We start from the raw sequence: 24228 nt of genomic DNA, 5'->3' as shown, positions 1-24228 counted from the left end.
GTGTGGCACTGTGTGTCTGCATGCCAGCTGGAATGTCTTTACAGGCAGCCTTTAATAGCACAGAGCATCCAGAGCGTTCACTCAGGCCTTTCACATTTGTTCCCAGCAAGTGTGTGTGGGCAAGAAGAGTGTGGCCACTTCACTCTCTGTGAAGGATTAACCTTCCAGTTTGTCCCATCACCCTTTTATCCTAATTCCAGGTTTCAGAGAGCAAGATAACAGGGGTTTCCTAGCCAGACAGTGATGACAGGCTGCACAGAGGGGGGCAGGCATGATGGCACTGAACGTAACGAAAGACTTGTGTGGGGTTTACAAAAGCCTTCCAGCACATGAAATACGTTACAGGGACCCGTTTCTGGGGGGATACCAGCTCTGGCAGTTAAGCAGAAACATGGTAAGTTCCACAGATGCTCTGAAGAAATGCTGCTGTACCTCTCTTGCTTTTAAACCTGCTGACTTTAAACGGGTGAGATGAATGCTAGGTAGTAACCAGTCTGGGAGCAGTAGTAGGTTTGTTCGTCAGTCCAACTCCCCATGCACCCTTCTGCTCAACACCTAGTCGCTGTTGGTCAGAGACAGAGAGGGGTTTGCGATGGGTGTTGATCTGAACAGGGCTGAACACCAGATGCTGACCAGAAGCTGTTAAAAACACAAAGTTTGGATGTGAAATTCCACCCAGTGCTGTAGACCAGAGAAACAGCTCCAAATTCATACCTGCCAGAAGCAGCACTGGTAGGAAACCCTTGGGGCTGGAAAGCAGAGAAGACAGTCAGACCTTGAGGTGCTCCAGTCTTCCTCAATTTAACACCAGTGAGGAAGTGCAGTCTGCATCGCTCCTGCTGCAGCCATTCAGTACCGGGCTGGTTGGGTTCTCGGCTGCACGTACGAGTCAGACAGCGATGACAGCATTTACAAGCTGCCATTTAAGTGGCAATTGTCAGTAGACAATATGCATAGGGTGGCTGACTTCTCACATGCAGACAACTGCAGCAGCAGAGGCAGGGAGCAGCTGCAGCTGCTGGACGACAATACTGCATTGATCCACAGCTGGGAAGGTCATCTCAGTGACTGACTGTGTTCTGTGCCTCGCCTTTTTTCCTAAGAGCCAGCAAGACAATAACCTAATGCCTTGGACCCTGCTTCTAACAACAAGCAAATTCTCTGAGTCCTGGTTAAACTAACAAACAAATAAATACATGCCAAAAAACCCATCTCCTGAAAGTCACATTCTTATTTCGTACTGGAGTCTTCCCTTTTCCCTTCTCCCAAGCTAGTAGCAACTGGTTTTATGAACCTCAAGACCCTGACTAATGAGGAGGTGTATTTGCTTGTGTTTTCAAATCAGTTTGCAGCACTCAAATGGGGACCAAGTGGTTTTCTCACGATTGGTATTGCTTAATAATGAGCAGTGGTCTCAGTATTTTCATCTTTTGGGGGCTGATGATGGGTGGGAGACTTTGTGACTAAGGCATAAGTTATTAATGTCACGTTACACCTTTGAGTATAGTCTGGCCAAGTATGTGAATGTGAAATGAGCGCTAAAAACCATCTCCCTCTGAACCAACTGCATCGCTGCCTGCACTTGACTCATAACTCATAACTCAGTAACCATATGCTTATATTCCACTGACAATTGCCATTTAAATGTCAGTTTACAAGCAGATGTTGAGAACCTACTTTCGTGTCGTTAATTAAATCACAGAAGAGCTGAGGTTTCAGGCTGCTGGGGCTACCTCTGATGAGAGCAGCAGCAGGGTCCGGCCGAGGTTGAGGCACCGGGGCGGTCAGGGTTAAGTGGCACAGGCAAAGGAGCATGTACCTGGGGTCACCACAACAGGCTCCGTTAATGGGCTCTGGCAGCCACAACAAGCATATTGATGGCATTTCCTAGTGACAGTGGTAATTTTGTAGACAATTTCAGGTTTTGCAGGACACCTGGCAAGGGCCAGGATGGAGAGGAAATAAATGGCTGGACCATAAAAGGACATGTTGAAGTGCTCAGGTACAGGGAAAAAAAAAGACAAAAATCTTCAGTAGAAAAATGAGGAACATCTGGAAGGGTGGAAGAGGAAGCCCTCTGCCAGGCATTTACATGTAGTTAAAAATCCTTCCCAATAAAGTTCATAATGAATTTATTTCAATCCCCTATGGTCCAGAGGAATGCTCTGAGTAATAAAAAAGCACTGCTAAGGGACAGATGACTGCCAAACTCCTGCCCTGTGCCAGCAGTGCATGTTTGTGTTATTGGCACTTAAATGCTAGGTTTATTTTACTACATAAATGATCCTTTGTCACATATTAATAGTGTAAAAGATCCACTTTGGGAAAGTTACAGAGATAATTCCCAGATATAAATCATTGTTAAATAGGCTTGAGATGTTTGGTGTTCTTCCAGGTTAAAATAGTAGTTGAGCATGGCAATTCCTATTTTGAGTAAGCTTGTCTGGGGCTGGTTGAGGGTTTAGATTTTTCAGAGTGGTTTTAGTCAAGGATCTTTATATCACTTTTTTTTTGTTTGTTTGTCACCTTGAAATATCTACATCCATGTTAAACAAACTGTAAGTACAAACACTTACCTAAAGGGTGAGATGTATGCACTGCCATATAGCCAAGTAGGTTACACAAGGTCTCCTGGCTTCTATTGGCATGGTCTATACCATGCTCTTGATGATTGCATCAAGTGATTAAAACACAGGTTGCAGTTTCAAGCAGCAGTGATGGAGGTCACTGGACCACAGCATTCATTTATTTATAAACTTCATTATTCACTGGAAAAATAAATCTCTGCTCTTATCTAGCGTGTCACTTCAGTGCAACAGTCAGGAAAATGGGGGAAAGAAATGAGCTACTAATTTCTTTCAATTTAATAAGGAGTAGAGGGGAAAGTTGGGTATGAGATGAAAAGTGAAGGAGCTTAATTTCTAGGAGGCAGCAAGCTCAAGGGAATAATGCATCAGTACTGGAGCAAGATGGAGTGTGGTTTACACTCAGGCTGGTACAATGTCCTTTATGTGTGTTCTGCACATCACAGCACAACACAAGCTTCTAGAGCCTGTGTACAAGTTCAGTTTGATGGGAGCAGTGATTCAGTCACAATATTTAATACGCTAAGGTGTGAGCATAAAGCTTTTCTGCTCATGCTCCTCAGTTTACTTCATAGCTCTATGGCAAGTGTGAACAGTTGGAAAAAATACTGTGAGTTTGTCAGCATGTTTATTTACACAGTGTATCTTTCAATCAACAAGCCTCTTTTTTTTCAAGTGTAAAAATGAACAATTATTCATTCCTGGAAAACAACAGTTTTACAGACATCTCCTCCCACCCCCCCCAAAGACTAGCCTCACTGCACCATGCCAGGGCAGAAGCAGCTCGTTTTTGACTTGCTGTACACATAATGAAATATTCCATGCCCCAGAACAAAAGTGCTTGAAGACTACAAGGGGCGTGTGTGTGTGTGTGTGTGTGTCTTTTAAGCATTTGGCAGTTTGAACTAAAAAGAAAGGTCAGTGGCAAAGAATTCAGATACAAGGAAAAAATGAGCCATTGCAGAGCATTTCAGCTTTAAAACTGAATGCACACAGTGTTTGCTCATGGTTTTTCACAGCACCATTCATAATTTAGGAAACTATTAATCAGCATGATGAAGTATCCTGTTTCTAACCAAGAACAACAAAATCTCACCAGAGAGCTGTAGTTTCTTTCCCCCAGAAAGAGATCACCTGGTGAGATTTGACAAGGATTCTGCAGCCCTGCATCTGTGGGCCTTGTGTTTAAGCTGCACAGAGAAAATGCCACAGCATGCCAGTCACATCCCTCTTGCTGCCTTTTTATAAGGCCTGTCACAAGTCACTGGTCAGAGCCCTTATTTTCTGCTGGCCTGTGCCAGGACTCCTATCCCTGTATCCCTGCTAGCAGCAGAAGAAGAAACACCAAAAGCTGGAGAAGTTGTAGGACTAACACAGAAGTTCTGATCAGCTTACGAGAGACACACAACAGGTACTGAAAAATGAGGTGAGGCGGCTGGGGAAGAGTCGGGCAGGGGATTGGTAAGGAATGGGAATGAGCTGTGCCTGAGCCCTTGCAGTAGTTAAAAGAACAGGGAGTGGCCAAAGGCATTTTTCAGCTGCCTACTAAGAACAGCCTTCCCCAGCTCGTGCTCTAGTGCTCTAAGTTCGAGATACAGTACCCCCCCCCCCATCCTACCAAAATTACTGGGACATTGAGCAATTACAGAAGAAAATGAGAAGAAAATAGAACTTTTATTTGGTATCTCACTCAGCGAGATAATAAATTAGTTAAAGTAATTATAGCTTTCAGTAAGAAACTTAATATCTTTAATAATAATAATAAAGGAGACGTTTCATACCTTTGCTTGGAGAGGTGGTGGAGAGACCTTAGACATACCCTGTTTCGGCCCTGGCAGTTCCAAAGTTATGAAAAAAATTCAGAAAACTTTCAGAAACTGCAGAAAACTGCCCTCTTCCCCATTACATACTTGTTTGCCCAGTACTGAAGTAGCATTCTCGTGGCCTGAAAAGTCAGAGTGTGCTACTTCAGTATTGTGTTCCTACAGTGACCTGTTCAAGGGGGCAACCTGACCTGGTCTGGACAGGCAGAAGTTAAAACAATTCTGTGCTTCTGCTGAGAAAGGAGGATACATCTTGGAGGAGACAGAGTGTAACAGAAGTCTAATAGCAGTGAAAACTCTGCATCAGGATACTCTACTATTTTGTGCTGCTGCAGTGGGGAAGCCAACCTCCAGCTCCTGCTGCCTTGAAGTGAAGCGTTCCTGGTTCCTGTAAGGCACATCTCCTGCAAAGAACAAAACAAAGTGGAAGCAGCAAACTAGGAGCTGTATTGTCTGTTTTCAGACGTAACGCTTGGGGCAGGGGGAGGTGGCAGAGAGGAGTTAGTTTGTGTACCTGGTATTTCACCCAAGATGTCAGATTTCCAGCGCTTATGCACACCAGCTGCAGTGGATGCCAGTGAGGATTTGAGTGCTCTTCCCCTGCTCCACTTCCTGCCCAGGACCAGAAACTGCTCAAGGTCACCCACGTGTTTCTTCAGGGCTGCTGTTCCAGAGGCAGCTGCAGCCCTAGTGAATGCTGCTGCAGAGGCAGAATTTTCAGACATCCAACATTTAAGTTACCCCCTTTTTAATGCCATCAGTGATGCAGCAACATGTATTTATATTTACATATAAATACAAAATGGTCAGACACCACATTTTAAAGCATAATTCATAATCTGAAACCGCTTACACTTTCATGACTAGGCTTGGGTTTTTCTTGTTTACATTCATAATTTAATTCCACTGGAATTTGATTTTTAAGAAAGCCCAACATATCTTAATTACCATAAAAAGATCCATACATATTTTCACTTAAAAATATCTTCTTTAAGAGGAACTTTACCAAAAATAACACGAAATATATTATGCTTTTTTTTTTTTGTAAAGTACAAACAACCATCTGATCTCTTCTGGGTATTGCCTGATCTAATATGGCTATAGGTTCTATTTATTTTGTTTGGTTTTCAAAGTAAAGGGAAAGACATAAGAAATGTAAGAACATAAACCAAATAAAAATGCATTCTTTCCAAAGATACAGATATCAGTGAAAGAACACTTTGAAAACTAATAAACGGCAATAGGTACAAAGAAACACTATCCAAGCACTGTGCAGCCTTTTGTCAGAGCATGTGCTGCAATGACCTTGCAACGGTTATTAAAAACAACAAACAAAATGCTACTGGCAGAAAAAGCTGTCAAGCAAAACATTGAAAAATTGGTACTATTTTCTAACAAGTAAGTGCAGCACTGATACTAAGTATTTTATGGTCTTCTCCCCACAATGTATCTTTCTTCCTCTTGCTGTTCGCAGGACTGATTGTTGCATCTCTGGCAATATGCTGGATGCCAAACCAGGTTAGAAGGATCATGGCTGCTGCTAAACCAAAGCAGGACTGGACTGTCCCTTATTTCAGAGCGTACGTCACTCTTCTTCCCATCGCTGACATCTTCTTCTACCTCAGCTCGGTGGTGAACCCCCTCCTGTACAACATCTCTTCTCAGCAGTTCCGCACAGTGTTCCTGCAGGTCCTCCGCTGCCGCCTGACAATAGAGCATGCCAACAAGCAGAAGTTTCTCAGAGCCAACCAGAGCTCTGCAGCAAGGAGCAGGCGGTCCCTACGCCCACTACTCTTCCTTTCCTCAAGGCGTAATTCTTCTACAAAGAGCAATAACAAAGTTTTCCTAAGTACTTTTCAGAGTGAGAACAAGCCCGACTGCAGCCCACAGCAACCAGGTCTTGAACAACCGGAGCCCAGTTCAGAAGTAGAGCCGCTGGAGACGAGCTCAGAGCCCAGTTCACACACACAGAACGGCCTTTGTGAGCATCAAGTATGACTTCCTAAGGCAAAGTCAATGATTAGCAGTGAACTTAAAAATATGAAGATGGCAGAGGAATTGACTACACTTAGAAGGAATAACACAGATGGATTTGTTTCCAATTATGCAAAAAGAGCAGTTCTGTATCCTGCTGCTGGGATTTTTAAGTGCACGCTGGAAATTCAATCTGCTAACTGAATTCGTTAGCTGCCAAAAATATCAGCCCCTCTCTCCCCACAACAACTGAACTTCCCTCGCTGTTGACAGGGGTTTGGAAACAAATAGAAAATAATTGCAGTGTCTTTAAAGAAAGGAGACAGAGCAGACTACGTCAGGACAAAAAATTTGCTTGAAGTTTAGCAATAGGAAACCAAAAGAGCCAATTTCAGGAGCAGAAGGGTGGTTGTCACGTGTGCCCTCCGTACCACGCCAGAATTCCCCCTCTTCTTCGGCCGGGGTCCATTGCAGAGTGGAGTGTTGCAGCAGCTGATACAAACAGAGTTCACCTTGCCTGGAGAACAGAAGGACTGGTACCCAGCAGATGCTATCAGACAGGCTGCTGAAGAGGCGCAGGACTTGCGATACATAATTCCTGTGACACAGAGCAAAGGTTACTGAGTTTCACCTGAACAGTTTTGCTTTACAACACCATTCACGCTTGAAAACTGTTGCAAAACCAGTTTACGTTTCTGGTGATTAAGCCAGACACCTCGGCAGTGACAGGGCTCACAGCTCTGCACTGCAGAAGCACAGTCACTCTGGTCTGGATTTTTCTTTTATTTGATTCTGCTTGGAACCAAGAATATTGCAAACTTGATTTATGTCTACCAAATGATGCATTTTATAACCAGAATTCTTCATCTTTTGGAATAAGCTGGTTGAATGGCTACAACTGAAATGCAGTTTGAAAATCACTTCTGTTCCTGTTGGTAAACATGTCTGAGTTAAGGTGTCTAAGCAATTACAGTTTATATGCTGTTAATTTGTCTTTTGAGCTTTTTTTTTTCCTTTTCTTGTTCCTTTACTACACAGAGACAAGAGTAAAAGCAGAATGACTATCAGCAAAATTTTCATTCCCCTCTTCCCTCCCCCCCCTATTATTTTTGAAGAAAAGCTAGAAGTACTTTTCCAGGTAATCTCAGCTTTTGCTGTCTTTGAAGCTTAATACCCTCAATAACAAAAATTTCCATTTGCACAGAAATGGCTTTTCTGACTTGAAAGTCTTTCCTTTTTAAAGTAATAGAAATTAATCTAATTTTAATTAATAATCTAATTTAGAATTTCTTAAATTGTTTCTACCTGAAAAAATACATTCTGATGCACGTAGCTTTTTTTTTTTTTTTAAATGGTTTATAAAGGCTTTAGAATATATAGTTGCATTTTGCCCTGTCATAGCAGAAAATAGCTGTGGCAGTTCCACTGCTCATTACTCTGAAATTTTCCTGCAAGTGATACAGTAGAAATTGTGTGTTGGAAAAACATACATATAACACATAAATAGATAATGGAGACCTGCTTGTATCGCCTTGCGGTTACAAAGAGAGGTAAATATTTGTAAGGATAATAAAATCAGTATTCCTTTTCAATACAGGATTCTCAAATAGGGTTTTTTTCCCTCTTCCTCTTCTAAAAGGGCACAGGCACAGGATTCCTTTGGAGAGCAGTGCCTCTGCATCCTGCAGCAGGGTCCCAGAATGTTTTTAAGTACATGGTGATGGAGTCTTTTTTGGGAGCGAGTGAAGCAGGAATACGCTGACCCACAGGAACTGAATTTACAGTACCTGCAGGTCCCTGTTCAGTCCCTGGGGACATGGGAAATAAGCACAACTCCTACACAGTCCAGTAGATACCTCTGCAGCAGTGACTGCCACTGTGCTACTAAATGCTGTGTATAGCAACAAAACACTTCGGGTTATGCTCAGAAAGAAGGATTTCCTGCCTTAAGAGAATTTTAATTAAAGCAATTCTTTTATACTGTCACAACATTGCTGCCATCCCAACCATGCAGGGGTTTCCCTGTTTTGTGTTCTCCCTCTGCAAATCTAAACTCTGAAATGCGTTTTAAGGCTATCTATCTACTTAAACTTATGAAGAGAAACCCTCAAGTCAGTGTTAAATCTTCCTCTGTCTCCACTGAGCTTCAATCAATCAACACAGCAGGTAGAGCCTTTTCTCAAGAAGGGAGAGGAGCTACAGGCTGTTCTATCTGTAGCAGCAAAGACACACAGATCAAAAGGCACAATCTTTATTACAATAGTTTGCAAAAGGAAGGGAGCTCTGTCTGTTGACAAACCACTGCTGTCAAGGAGCCTCAACTGTGCTGCCACTGATCAGCTTACAGCACTGAAATCCTGGCTGATGTTCCCCCACAAAGACCTGGTGCTTTGTCCATGTTCCTCCTGCAGTCTTCCAAGAGCTAAGGGAGCTGTGACGTTTCCCACTGCTACAATTAACTTTTTCCTCTCTTCCCTCTTGAGAAAAGAAACCTGTATTCAATGGAACTAGTCGCTAGGTACAGCGACTGATCTCTAATCCCACATCTCCTCATCACCTGTTCCTTCCCTCCAGCTACAGCCACCCACAAACTCAGCCAATCCTCAGTCTTCCACATAAACAATGGTGAATCTTGAGTTTCTCCTCAAAGACCAAGCCTCTAAAGAGCTTATGACATTGGCAGATTTCCTATTCCCCTGGCTTACAGATGACTCTTCCTGTCATTTCCTATTCATAGGATTCCTGCAAAGCTTTGTTTACAATTCAAACTAAGTGATATGTTAGGTTAGGTCCCTGAAAAACCATGTACTTTGCACTTTTCCTGTAGACTGGGAGAAGAATTCTTCAGTGTTGTGAACAATTAGGTAATGCCCTCGGAGGCATGGTTTTCACCAGGCAACTCTAAGACCTCTCCTGCCAAAGAAAACCCACCCCAAAACCAACATACCCCCACAGTTTAACATAATGTGTTTACAACTGTTGTCCAGGATAAATTCCAGAGAAAAATCCTGAGGTCCCTTTGAAGTCAAAGCACAGTATTCCTGTGCAGACCACAATTATTTCAACTCATTGTGCACAGATGGACCATGTTCACACCTAAATAGAAACAATAATCTAACCAGCAGTGAAATCCCATTGTAACACTTTTCCTGTGTTTCCTTCTGAAAATATGTCTTCCAGTAGGGAATTCCGTTCCCAAGTGGTTGCTTATTCCCATTCCGGGCTCCAGTAATCAGAATTGTAACAAGACTCTTCACACAATTAAAAGAGTCAGCACTTCACTAACCGGCTATTCAAAACCTGATAGAGACACACCCTTCACACCAAAGGTTTTTGTTCTTTACTGAGATTTTCTTTTGAGCTCACAAATCAACTGCTATCCTACACTAACTGTGCTTTTACAGGTATGAACTAAACTCCATCAGCATAGAAAGGCTGTGCTTTTTCTCCAATTCTGCAGCATACTTATAGCAGGAACAAGGAAAACCTGCATAGAAGATCGATGGAAAAAACCAACAGAGAATGTTAGCACTATAGGAGTGACATTTTTAAAACACTTCAGCCATGACTTCCCTTTTTTTTAACTGAATGTGAAAAAGCAATGAAGCTTTAAATAGTAGGAATTAAAAGGCAAGAAAAATACTCTTAACCCTTATTCCTATCATATTTTGATTCAAATTTAATTGTGCTAGGAAATAAATTAGTACATCTGACTTCCACACAACTTGCCCTGCTCCAGCAAACAGGTTCGTGTACCTTGGTTACTGCAGTTCACTCACTAAGTCCAGCTGGGATAGACAGCAGCATCTTTCCTGGATCACCTCTAGAGGTGTTTCCTCAGAGCTCTCTCTTACAGTGCCTCACTGTACTGTTGAGCCAGTTCTGAAACTATTGCTGCGATCTTCAAGTCATTCGCCACCAGCAGGCTGAACTGCAGACAGACAGTTCTTCAGAGTGGTTATCTGCATCCTCAGGCTTATACCACAGACATAACTGCTAATTACCAGATATTCTTGCTTGAGCAATCAGCTTGATACATTCATTAACACATCACCTAGAAATATAATTGCAAACCTTTCTGAGAGCTTTTCTTTTACCACAGATTGTTCTGAGTTGCTGGCTAGGCAAGGACACTACATATTTTACACTCTGCTTTTACTGGAATGAGGTAATTCCCAGCTACCTACCCTCTGCAGTTTAACTAGTGCCCGTATTAATATACAATCAGTATATTTACTGCCCAATCTCTTGATGGAGCAGTAACAAACAATTCATCCTTTTACATGGATTCAACAGCCCCCCAACAGTATGAGTTACACCTACGTGTAGGTACTATAAAGGTGTTTTACTAGGACGTACTTACACTGACCAATTCATTTTGCTGCATCTTTGCTTTGAGGGGTGTGGGGTTGGCTGAATATGTAGTTCAAGTTCAGGTACTTCTAAGATGAGAGGGGAATACACAGCGATACAGCAGTATGCAGAAGTAGTCCACACCCTTTCAGATATGCCTACATCATTTTTTTCAGATATACCTACATCAATTTTTTTTTTACATCAATTTTTTTTTTAAACCCACCAAAACACCTTTGGGCTTAAATCAAGCACTAGAAATGTACTCTAAGACCAAGCAGCTTGTCTGTCATTGCACCCCTCTCTGCCCCACATGTGCTCATACATTTAGACAGTGCCAAGGACCAAACTACTGTTCCTGAAGGATTTCTGCCTTATTCCATGCAGTTAATCGATGGTGTAAACCTCAAGGCTTTTCTATCATTGCTGCTTGCAATATTTATTTATTTTCTCACCTAGATCCATTCTGTACACACACTCCTCAGCTCCCCTTGCTTAGCTGCAGTCTAGTCCTATGCACCCACACCCTGGCACTGCTTTACCCACATGCAGCTGCATTCAGTCTTGACAGCAACAAACAATTCATGCTACAATTTTATTCAAATCCAAAAGTCAGAGTTCTTCCACCTACCCCGTCTGCAGAGCCCAGTACACGTTCTTTTAAATAACAGCTTAACTTGTTACTAGGACAACCAAAAAATGTGACATCACACCTACTTCTTACCCGATGTGTATGCAGAAGGCACCAGAAGATCCAAGCTGTCTCACTGCTTGAAAAGGATCTTATTAGACACCTCAGACTCTTCTGTTACAGCAGATACCGACAGAAAAGAGCAAGTGTAAGCATGACTTCCCAACTCAAGAGCCAACCATAATCCAAACAGTGTGTAACTTTAATTTGCACTTATACTCTCTAGACTGTCCTTCAGCAAAATACAGTCTCTGAAGAGAAGAAATATCACCTCTGAGATCAGTGACCTGATTTCTAAACAAAAATCCAGTCACCTTCCCATTCTATGGCCCAACTGCTTTGAAAACACTTTCTGCAGTGACACACCTCAGCAGGAGATCACAGCCCTCTGCCTCACCCCAGAACAGTCTATGGCCTCATGGCCACAAAACTCGTAACTCTGACTCCTGTCAAGTAGATGGTATCCCTTCACTTAGAGCATTTGGCTTGGAAAAGATAGTGTTATCTCATGAGATATGACACACACTCCTTAAAGAAAGCTTTTGCTACAGCATTTTGTACATATCCAATTCTATAGGCATGCACAGTCTGTCTTTTGTTACTCATTCCACAAGCACAGCTTTAGCAAAGCCTTCCACGTGTACTGGGTGTATCTGCTGCAGCAAATCTTCCAGAACATTAGATAACAGCCTGTGCACAACCAGGGCCCTTGAACAAGGCCTCCTTGAGCAGTCACAAAATCACCTTCACATGACTGGCCCAGGAGTTGGGGACATACACAAACCCATAGGCTCCTGGCATGTAGGTAAGTTTTGTATCTTAAGATAAGTAACTCAGAGAGTTAGCAGGTAGATCGAGACAAGTTTCGAGGCGTGGTGGTACCACTCTGGCAGAATTTCTCTACTCAGGTCTTATAGTTGGTGCATAATCTTGTGCACTAGAAAAAAAGGCAGAAATCTGGCCAACAGTGGACAATTCATATTATTGCACACACAACCCATGAGACACCCCAAAAAGGTGCCCTAGCTCTGGCATTATCATGTGTTATTGTGTTTTGGGTGTTCTTGTAACACTGCTGTTCATGAAGACAAGCCCGAGGACTGTATTTATTAATGGACACTCCCCTTTGTTTTAATATCCTGAATAGTTCCAATTACCTAATTTCACTGAAACTTTCAATTTTCTGGTCTTGGTTTGGTAATTCTGCAACTTTTCTTTCTTGCTGTGCTTAGACATGATGTCTTGTCTGCCTGTGCATGCTTCCTCTGTGCTTTTGATTATGTATTTCATCCTTTATTTCTTGCCCTAAACTGTCTCTTGCTTACCCTCCACTTGAGGGACATTCAGTACACAGTAGGACTTGTCAAAGGTTTTTTTTTGTGATGTCTGCAGAAGTCTAGAATGAAAATTTATACTAGTGTGAGAACAACACATAAAGGGTTTAATTTCTCTTTTTGAGGAACTTAAAATAGAAATCTAACTATTACTGGATTTTACTGTATCAGATGTGTTCAAAACTGGGTTCAGACTACACACAAATGGGCTTCTAAATTATATTGTTTAGTTTCCATATTAGGTTTTATGGTCATCTTTTTAGGGCTTTGTGGTTTTACTATGATAATTGTCTATTCTTTAGCTAATACCTGTTCACATACATCATACAGTGACAGACTGCAAAAGAACCTATTGTGATTTGCTCTGTTTTCTAGAGAAAGTAATTATAAATACTTTATCTAATAAGGTCCTAAATATCTTAGAAGGTGACTGATCGTTGAAAAGCAATCATTCTTCTGACATTGTGCTTGCCCAAACAGCCATGGGTTTAGTTTATATTGGTTTAAAATAGGAATTAAGCTTCCCCCAACACAAATCCTTTCATCTATGATTGCAAATGCACTGTTAAAAAGCCCAACCTTTTAAGCCAGTGTAAAGTATGACCATATGCAACCGTGTCCTCTGTTTTACACTAACTCTTCCTATTCTTGTCATCTTAACTTCCTCTCTGGAGCTCACAAGTGGTTTAAATAATTTGCACTTTACCAGAAATTTTATAATGAAATTTACTACTTGCCTTATAAACAGCTAATTAAATACTGTAAGCAACCAAGATCAGTGTTTTCCAGATGAAAAAGAGACACCTGCAAAAACCACCCCAATGCAGTGAAATTAAGTGACTTGAAGCCTATTGCAAAGCTATGATGTCACACACTTCCTGATTCTTAATCTGGTGTTTTAGGACTGCAGCTATTTAATCCCAAGCCCCCCCCCACCCCTTTGATGCAGTCAGTAGACAAGATAAAGGCATATTCATGCCATTACACTCTCTCAAAATACCTAATTCTGTACAGAAGAAAACCAGACTCCAGCCCAAAATAAACCATACACAGCCCCAAAACCTACCTGGTTGAATTAGAATATTTTCATCATAATTTTCTATGAAAACATACTCAGTATCATCACAACTCTTCCATACATTGGGCATTTTTTAATAGTTGCAAGGTTTTGGCAGAAACTAATAGGAGGCTTTCAACACCAAAAGACTGGCAGCCTCAGCCTCCTGACACCAGCTGACATGACATCTCACAGCTATTAACTCATCTCTGAAGAAAACTGGACAGTTGTTGACAGAGGACAAGGGTTTGGAGTGCCATGGTATCTCTTTGTAAATCATGCCTTCTAATTCTGGTACTGGAAATATGACTCAAAACTGCATTGTTAATAACAAAAAGCAGCACAAAGTAGTCTTTGTCACTGCTTGCAGCATCACAAAGCAGAAGGAAGGCATTACACTGCTTAAAAATGCATAAGCTGAGAAAGTTAAGTACAGCTGCTAATGGTGGTATTATCAAATAATTTCTTTAAAACCACAGGAGGCTACAAAACAGAAGTCAAAGCTCAACTTCCACCTGCATATCTAATTCTTCTGGTTTCTACCATCCTTATTCATTTCTCAAGCACTAAAACACACACTCTTCCAAACAAAGCTGGCTCACAGCCTTCCATCATCTGCACTTTCCTGATACAAAGGTACCAGGATCTAAATGGCCTTGGATATCACAGTCTAAAGATACTTGATCTTCTCATATGAGAGGTGAACTTCAACTTAATTTGCAGAATCCTGTATGAGCAGTTTTCTTGACAACCCCTGTCTGCTGAAACAAACTGGGAAGCCACAGTTCTTACACCTTTACAAATGTTAAAATGCTATACCCTTGTAATAAGTCCCATAAATAATTTTACAGCTGAATAGTCTTGTTGCATCCTACTAATTAATGTCCTTACCAATGGCTCAGGTATTTACATTTGCATGCCAGTACCTTTGAGATCCCTTCAGCTTTTATATCTTTAGCTATTTTCATGCTTACAGTTTTATAGCCTGCTTAACTTCAGAGTAGGATTTGCCTGGTTTTTCACATTACTGTTCCCATATTCAAAGACTTGTTGGTAATTTGGCAAAACAGGTTATATGAATTTCTAAAAAAAATTATCCAGACTACATAGGAAAAATGGAAATGAGTTGGATTAAAACACCCTTGCCAATGTTTTGATAAGGTCACTGGGACCTGAGACAAATGATAAGGGTCACACCACAAGACATATTTGGAAACAGACTCGTTTGTGTGTGAAATGCAATAGGATACTCTTAGAGGAGGTTTAAAAGGCACCAGGCTGTGGGTGCTGTATCCTCACAAAATTCATTCGTGTATCTTTGGTCCAAGTCTGAGAAATAAAATAAAAAGTTATTGTCCATGTCCTGTGAAAAATGAAATTCACTGGTCCAGATACCACAACTTCCTTAAAACAATAGAGCTCTTCATCACTTCTGCACTTGGATCTCTGTCATAAACTGCTGGAGCTGTTAACTCCATTGTTGCTTTTTTTATATTTAAAAGCAGTCTGAACAGGAAGCTACTGCATACTGCCTGTAACTTCTCCTTAGCTGACAGTTCAGTTCACCCTATATGTGGAAGTTTTCTGGGCAGCCCAAAGACTGGGAAGAATTTACTATCAAGAAGACAGCTTTGGCACTGAAGAACTGTTTCTGAACAGTAATACATCCACAGCTACAAGTTTCCAGCATAGCATACAGATTAACAACATACAGTGTAAGCCTGTTATTCAGCATCGAAGGCAGGCTGCACGTTTGCTGTGTTGGTTACTATGTCTTCATTTCGTGGGGCACCTGGCAGCACAAGCCATGAGGTTATATGTAACAGCTGTCAGGTTTGTTTGGGGGGTTTGGTTTTTTGTTTGGGATTATTTTTTTAATTGTCAATAAAGATTTATTGTGTTATGCTTTATTTTGATTAAAAAATAATCAAGAGTTCTTTCTGAGTTACATCAACACGCTTTGACCAAGAGAGACAGTGCAGAGGAAACCCAAAGGAAGTGTGCAACACCAGCTCAGTGGATGTTTCCTACTGTTTCTAAAGGGATACTGGGGATGCAGCTATTAGCTATAAAACTTTAATGCTTATAGTAATTCTGACAACATTAAACTTTCTTTGCTGTTTTAATCATTTGTCAGTAAATGTACACCAGAGTATAATCTCCACTTGTACAAGTGTGCAATCAGAATTACTACTAATGGATGCTATACATGAGGACAGAAAAAAGCATGTGCTTCTGAAATCCTTAACAGCCATGCAACTCCATCGTGGCAGCAACACACTAAGGGGAAAAAAAAAGTAATGAATTTACTTTGAGGTAAAGAATTTACTGTAGACCAACTCATCACACAACTGAGACACTGTTTTTCTCTGCCTGACAGAACAACTGACTGGGATACCAATATTGAGAAGAGTTAAATACACAGAATTCAACAGTGAGATGATGATATCGTGTGTGTTCGTGATACTGTCACACACTACTTTTATGCTCACAATTACAGCAATTGCTTTAACTGTACTGCAGGATTATATACTATGTGAATACATTAAAAGGACCATTATGAACCAAACAAGTAAGAGGAGTTTCATACTGCAGATGAATAAAAACAATGAGGTTGTTTCCCAGTTCACAAAATCCATAAACGAATCTGATGCTGTGGCTTTGCAGCTGCATTAGAGCACAAGGTGTATGTTCAGAACATACAGATGGGGAGGTTTACTTACAGAGAGCTCAGAGATTCTTAGACTGGCTACCTTTCCAGGCTGACTGTTTCATTCTTCATGCTTTCTTTCTTTCTGATCTATTCACACTGCAGGTTTTGTTATGCCTTAAATAGGTTTTAGATCAGCCTTTATACTCTGATACCTCCTGCCTTCAGCAAAAGGTAAACTTCATTATCAGTATATATTCTAGAATACACATACCAAAACATGTGTACATTATACACTCATCTACAGATCACCAAGATCTTTCACCCGATCCCAGCATACTGCAGGATTTCTTTGCTCCTACATACATTCAAAAACAAAGGAGTGCTGACATTTCTGAGTTAGAAGTTCATAGATGGGAAGGAAAGACAAGTGGGAGAGGAGAATCTGCCATGGGTATTTCCACAAAGTATCTGCAAGTGGAGTTACTGTAAGCAGGAACTTTGCTCCTTTGTTAAACACCTCATTAGCACTGCTTTCACACATCTGCTTACCCAGTTAAGAATGCACTAGAAAATCCTTTACATTCATTTTGGTGGGACAAAAAGTTACTTGGTATAGTCTTCAGTGCCACTTCCTGTTCTCATCATTCTGCCCTCTAAAGGAAGAAATCACTGATTTCTGGTTTGGTTTTTTTTTTTTTTAAACAATTAACAAATTAATTTGTAAGGTTTTGTATTAAAGGCAAAATACTGTCTTGTCCTTCTGTATTTCCCACTGGAACAGAATGTGAACAAAACTGCACAAAACCTGTTCTAGCAAAATTTTTAAATACAGCTCTCAAGTGAGAAAAATATTTTGTCATTTTCTTGACAAAGTCTCTAGTTTTGTGCACTGACAGATCCCAAGTGCAACCGAAATAGAAACTGCCATAGCAGAGCGCATGTTTGCAGGGGAGGCAGAATTATACTAATGCCACATCATCATTTGATCAGATACATAATCAGATACATACTGCTCAATTGTCAATCCATTCTAAGTTGTGCAGTGGAGCAAATTTCTACCTGATACTACAAACTGCTGAGGTAACATGCCTGCTGATCTAACTGCAAACACCAGAGGCTGAGGGGAGACCTTATCACCGCCTGTTATTACCTGACAGGAGGGTGTAGAGAGGTGGGACATGGTCTTTTCAGCCAAGTGACAGGACAAGGGGAAATGGCACAAAGCTGTGCCAGGGCAGGGTCAGATCAGATGTTAGGAAAAAGTTCTTCACTGACAGAGCTGTTGGGATGTGGAACGGGCTGCCCAGGGAGGGGGTTGAGTCACCACCCCTGGGTGTGTTTAACAGACAGGCAGATGAGGTACTTAGGGATCTAGCTTAGCACAGCACAGGAACGGTTGGACTCTATGATCTTAAAGGTCTTTTCCAACCTGGTCGTTCTGTAATACCTGCATTCTTAGCTACTCACATCAGTAGTCACAGTAACAGCCACTTTTTAAGCTCTGGGTTAGGAACACACTCATGCTGCTGTTATTTCTCACCTGAAGCCAAAAACTATTCCCTAAGATTGGCTGTCTGGAAATCGAGATAATGTTCTGAGACAGCCCTAATTTTAAGAGAAACCTAATTTTAAACTTCTACAGCACGAACCCAAACTTTATAGCAACTGGAGTGGTTTGTTTAACTATGATCAGACATAAGGAGCTATTTACAACATAAATGAAAAAATGGACAGTTGTGGTTCTCCCATGTGTTGTTTATGGAAAGTTTAATACAGAAATGCAGCTGAACCATACAGCTGTCATCACACAACTCAATGAACACCAACAAACATGTAAGAAAGAGTGTCACTGGCTGACACTAGCTGGGGACTACAATGCAGGCATATCACAGAACATAAGCCAGCGACCCCCTTGATAGCACAGCCAGCACACAGATTAATGCGTACTGCAAAGGAGGGGTGATTACTTCAACAGGCTACTGGTTTGGACCATGAACTTTCTCTTAAAATATTGCATTTAACTTTTAAATGAGGTTTAGGAGAAACTTGTAACATTTTGCTCACTGACACAGCTATATTTTATTAAGGACAAAAATGGGTTAGTCTATAAAAATTAAATTATACTCCTTTGACTGTATCTAGTCAAGAGGAAAAACTCTAATTATGAGATTGTGCTGTCAAATAAATGCAAATTCACATCTTTCATATTCTAGGTTAAAAATTCAAACTCAAGTCTATTATAAATTAAAATCAATATTTGAAACATTTCAGCTTTCAGTGATAAGCAACAACCAAAAGAATCAAGTTATGAAATATCCTGGTAGAAGTAGAATGAATTATTAAATAAGACTTGGGAGAATAAGGCATTTATATTACACACATTTAAATATCAATTAAGAAAAAGAAACAATAAAGGATGATGAACTGAATCATCTCTGTTTTACAACCAATCCTCTCTAGAATTGACTGAGGATAACACAGAAACTAAGCTTGCAATGTAAATTTCACTCAATTTGAAATAGGTTAAAAATTTAAATTTATTCACTAGCTGAAATTTACAATCTCTAAGCTTAAAATGAGTAAGAGCTGCATTTATAGAAGCAAATTAAATAAAATGGAACAGTGGTACCTGCTAAGCACAGCGTGCTGGTTACCTCCTGAACAGAAAATCCAAGGATCTGCTCAGAAATGGTGTAAAACTGCACAGGGGAAAAAACCCACCCAGAAGTTTCTTTTAACAGCTCCTGCTTATTGCAAAGCAATTTCTTCAGGGGAGCAAGACAAGTTACGTCTAAAAACCCACTGGAACAGCTCCAACCTGTATCTGCAGCGTGCCTCAGCCACGCTGGCCAGGCTGCAGCCTCGCCGGCTGCCCGAGAGCTGCGTGCCTGGCTACCCCATCCCACACAGGCAGCACACACGCGCCTGTCTCAGTGTGCCCCTGGGTGTGCACACACACACACACACACACCTGCAAGCCCGCTGACCCAGAGACTCGCATTTTAATCCTTGGGGGGCTTGACTGGAAACACTAGCATTCACCTGAAGGGAAGATTACAGATGCATTTCTGGAAGGCTGGTACAGTCCGAGGCTGGGGTGAAAAGAAACCATGAAGGAAGCACGAGGGATATTTACAAGCACCCACCAACAAAAGCCCTAACACGGAACAACTGTTAAGAATTAAATAGGAACTGACTGTTTTTCTTATATCTACAGACTGTGTTAACAGCCCTTCAAATCACCACAGCATCCCTTCAAACCTATTACAAGTACTATAGAAGCTGTGGTGTGCAGGCAGCAAAGCCTTCGCACATTCATTTGAGATACTCGGACTGCTTTAAAAGTACCCTGCAAGCTGTAACTATCTCCCACACCACCACCCCTTCCAAGTAAGCTTGAAATAAACCACTCAAATTTACACTAATATATAGCTTGAAAGAGAACAGTCTTTCTTTAAACATAGAGGGTTTTTTCCTACACTGGAGAACTTCTAAATGCTCTACAGAATTACAGAAATACAGTCACCGTGGATGGCATTATCCAGGATGAAACAAAGTGCAAGCAGTTGAGCTACTTTAGATAGGTACAACAATTGTTGTTATTTATCCATGACTCATAACAGTGATCCACACCACCTGCATAAGTGGAACCACCTGACTGATAAGCACTTTGAAAATACTAATGAACAGTTTCCTAATGCAAAGAACCAACGTTTCTGTTCAAGAGGGATGGCTGAATACATTTGCTAGGTACTGAGGGATGCTGCTGTTACTGAAGGACTCTCTGGGAAAGGACAGCCTACAGCTTGATTTATATCAACAGCCTAACAGTCCTTCACACCAGCCAACTCTGTGCTCTAAAGCACCAGCCCCAGTCGCAAGAGGCACGATCCCTGAGAGCGACCTCCCCTTAAACAAGGGTTCTGAGCCCCAACCTGCCCTCTGCTCCTTTCACCTACTGCTTAGTGTGGAGATCACCCCTCAGCTGAGGCACACCATGAGTTACTGCTGCCTCACTTCTTCACTGCCCAGTGTCCTAACGCTGCCTGCAGCACGAGCAGGAGGCTCCATTAACTCCAACACCCACAGACCCTTCCTTGCCACCCTGCCCAGCTCTGAAGTCCCTAGTGAGGCTGAAGTCTTTGACCCACATAGATGGACACAGAGCAACGTGGTGGTCTAAGAACCAAGACAGGGCTCTCTCAATCTCAAATGCCTTCCATGGTGCTGAATAAAAAAAGAAAAAAGAAAAAAAGGAAAAAAAAGGAGCAATTTATAGCACAGCTCAAAAGACAATGGGGGCAAGACACAAAATCACAGCTAGCTTCCTCTTGAACACATTTTTCTCCAAATATTCTAACTTTAATATTAATGACATAAAGGAAAAAGCCCCCTTAGACTTAGAAAATGAATGTAGCATCCATTTGTGTCCTTCTGCTCCTCCCCAACTCCCCCAAATGTTTTTTTTTATCCCTCTCTCCCTTTTGCTTGATGTTTTCTTTTATGGATGAAAGCAAAGATGACTGCACTTTCTTTCCCTTAAGATAAACCTTGAGAGTATATGAATTGCTAGAGTAAATAAAAGAAAGGAGGGAATTACTAATTTAATGCTCTCCCATCTCTTGGGGAAAAAGCCCATGTAATTAACTGTAATGAGATTAAACTAACTTGTTGTTATTAATTTCCCAGTGCTGGGAAACTAAATCTGAGACCCATAAGACTGTGTATTAGCAGCTTTATCAACATTTGGCTTGCATCCTCCAGTTTTTACACCAGTTTTGAAGGAAAATGATTGACTTCGTTGAATTGCATAGTCACTCAGAAGTGTAAGAAACTGAGTATTGTCCCTTTAGGTAGGAACGGCGGTTTCATCAGCAGCTGAAGACTGGGAATGGGTGGAGCCAAAAGCAACAAACACAAATAAACACAAGATGCAGAACGATTAAATTCTTACCGAAACTTTTTTCCATTACTTCTTTCTGACACATGTCTTGAACATTCACTGTACAATTCACGATGAACTCTGGGGCAGAGCAGTCATTGTTTAGCTGGAACTCCTCACACTGGTAGCACTGTATTTGCAAGCCGAAACCTGGAAAAACAGGGGTTTTGCTCAGACCGATAACAACAGTGCAAGACCCCGACAAATCCGAACAGCAAAACCCAAGCAACACGTGCCGGGAATCTCCTCTTTCCCCCTTCGCCTTGCGCCGTTCCCAACCGCTCAGCAGCCCAGCGAAAGGACGCCCTCGACCAAGACAACGTAAAATAAAGGCGTCGCCCACGCCGTGCGCGCCCAGCACCCGTGAAGAAGCGGGTCCTTTCCGCGGGGCGCGGAGCCGGCTCTGCGCCCGCTCCGGCCCAGCCTCCCGGCGCGGCGCTGGGACGCTGCCGCCAGCAGGCGGCGGGGCGCCGGCCCCGCACCGCGCCTCAGCCTCCGCCTGTCCGCCCGGCCCCGCGCTGCCCTCGGCGCTTCGGGCTACAAACTATCCGCGCTCCGGGGCGAGCAAGGCGGCTAGCGGAGACGCTTCGGCTTTCATCTGTGCCGACGGGTTTACACAGCTACTAATTAATTACAAATTATTTAATTACTATTTTGCCGTGCACGATTACAGCTGCTGAGCATCCTTCACCTCCCTCCTTTATCATGCAAACGAGGTGCTCCGCACGGCTCGCCAGGAGCCGCTCCCCTCGGCCCTCCGCTGGGCTCCGCGCCGCAGCGTGGCGGCTCCTAGAGCCCCGTCGGGAGCAGCGCCGCGTCCCGCAGAGGGAACCGCCGCTCCGGGGAGGGCTCCGCCAGCAGGACCGAGCCTGCTCCCCGCGGGGGCTGAGCGCCAGCCCGCTGCCTGGGAGAGGTGTGCACGGCACCGGCGGTCAGCAGGCGGCATTCTCGGAGTCCGTCACCGGCTGCTGTGTGCGGAGCGCGCCTCGCCCCGCGGCCGGCCAGAGCCGGGGACAACGGGCAGGGCTGTCCCCTCGCCGGCAGCGGAGAGCTCTTCGGACGGCGGGCTACGCTACCCCGCGCAGCGTGCGCGGCCGCGGGGTTCCTGCTGAGCGCCCGGCGCCAGCTCCGTCGAGGAGCTGCGAGGGAACGAAGCCTTCCCCGCGGCCGCCGCAAGCAGCGCCAGGCAGCCTGAGCGCGCCGTAGGCAACCCGTGGGAGCGATGCGGGAGCTTTACCTGGAACCAGGCACAATCCCCAGAAAGTTGCAGCGAGGAGGAAGAGCCGCATCCTCCCGGAGCCGCGGGCGGCGAGCTGGCGGGCAGTCGCGAAGGGGCATCAGAAGGAGAGGGGCAGCGGGGACGCCGCGCACTTGTGCCGCTTCCCCGCCGCCTCCGCTGCCGAGAGGCGCCCCGGCAGCAGGCGGCGGCGCCCGCCCTGCCCAGCTCCGCGCCGCGCTCCAGCCTCGCTGGAGTTGAGCGCTGAGACTGGAAGAAACTGTACGAGAAGCAAGAGCTGGGGGGCGGCTCCCCCCTCCCTCTCCGGGCACCATGTGATGCCGGCGGAGCGGGGCGGGGATCCCCGCCAGCCGCCCGCACCTGGCCTCGCCGGGCGCGCTTAGGAAGCGGCAGAAGAGAAAGTTCAGCGAGGGAGGCGACGCCCGCTCCTGCCCCCGCGCGCAACCCGCGGCCCGGCCCGCGCCGCCAACTCGGCCTCCAGCGCGCCGGCGCTGCAGCGGCCCTTTCTCTGCCCGCCGGGGCGCCGCTCGCTCACCCCTCCTCACCTCCCCGAGAGACGGGCACCCAGCCTCCTCCGTTTCTCCGCCCGCCCGCCTGCAGCCCACAGGTGGGGGGGAGAGTTGCAGCCGGACCCCGAATACCGCCGGGGCCCCGCTGCGAAGCGTCGCCCGCCTCCCACGCGCGCCCTGCGAAGCCCCCTTCCTCCCTGCAGGGGCTGAGGGGAGGCGCGGCCCCTTGCTGACAGGCAGCGTCCTCTCCCTTCGGCCCCGAGAAGGGGGACGTACGTGCCGGCGCGGCGACCCGCTGCGTAGTCCGCGGACACACGCCGGGCTGGGGCTTCGGGCCCTCGCTGCCCGCCTGGCCGGGTCTGGGGCTTTGGCCCTCTCGGCGCTCGCTGACGCCGCTCCGCCGGCGGGGCGGGCTGAGGCGGCGGCGGCCGTTGGGGGTGAGCGGGCTGGCGCGGCGCGAGCGGCGCGGAGCCGTTGGCGGGCGGCGCGAGCAGCTCGGAGCTGTGGGGGGTGGGGGTGCGACACGCACAGGGACAGGGGCTGGGGGCGGCCGGGGCTCTGCCCTCGGGAACGCGCCTTTCGCCCGGTCTTAACCCAGCCCGAGGGGGCGACGCGCGCCCCTCTCCCCCCGGATCGTTCCTCGGCCACCCCTGCGAGTGAAAAGCCTGAATTGAGCCCAAACCGCTTCTGAAGTCGCCGAGTCGCGACTTCACCTACTACGGGCTGAGTCCCACCGTGACGCGCGTCCCCCCCCCCGCCCCCTCCCCGCAGCACGGGCGGCTCCGGCGTCGGGACGCCGTCAGGTCCCCCACCAAAAACCCCTCCTCAGGCACACGGACGCGGGAGAAGTTTTATTTACGAAAGACGCTGTCGATGGGAAAAAAAAAATTCCCCCGAGTGGGGAGAGAGGATGGGAGCTCAGGCGGAAACCACTTAAACCGTAACAAATGGCACAGTTCTAACACCGGTGGTACAGCAGTACAGGATTTCGGGCATTAACAGGCGTGTGCTAAAGAAACCGTGGGGCCTAGAAATGCCCCAAATATACCTAGTTTACAGATTGATGTACA

The 24228-nt window shown here is 44.5% G+C and overlaps 2 protein-coding genes across 2 annotated transcripts in view; one reads left to right on the top strand and one right to left on the bottom strand.

Moving 5' to 3' along the window:
• GPR39 (G protein-coupled receptor 39) overlaps window positions 1-6406 on the top strand; it is a gene marked incomplete at both ends in the record, with an annotated part of 77775 nt that extends 71369 nt beyond the window's left edge. Inside the window, one exon of the mRNA XM_084265179.1 lies at window positions 5883-6406. Within this exon, the coding sequence (XP_084121305.1) occupies window positions 5883-6406 (524 nt within the window). The remainder of the gene's footprint in view (window positions 1-5882) is intronic.
• A 338-nt stretch (window positions 6407-6744) lies between these two features.
• On the bottom strand, window positions 6745-22701 carry LYPD1 (LY6/PLAUR domain containing 1; the record flags this gene model as incomplete). Its single annotated transcript, XM_084265636.1, has 3 exons — window positions 6745-6980; window positions 21425-21562; window positions 22650-22701. The coding sequence occupies 3 exons, from the start codon at window positions 22699-22701 to the stop codon at window positions 6745-6747; spliced, it is 426 nt and encodes a 141-aa protein (XP_084121762.1).
• Window positions 22702-24228: the final 1527 nt, after the last annotated feature.

The sequence above is a fragment of the Gallinula chloropus genome, assembly GCF_964237585.1.
Source record: "Gallinula chloropus genome assembly, chromosome: 5".
NCBI classification, from domain to species: domain Eukaryota; kingdom Metazoa; phylum Chordata; class Aves; order Gruiformes; family Rallidae; genus Gallinula; species Gallinula chloropus.
Note: the sequence above shows the minus strand (reverse complement) of the source record. Positions and strands in the feature narration are given on the sequence as shown.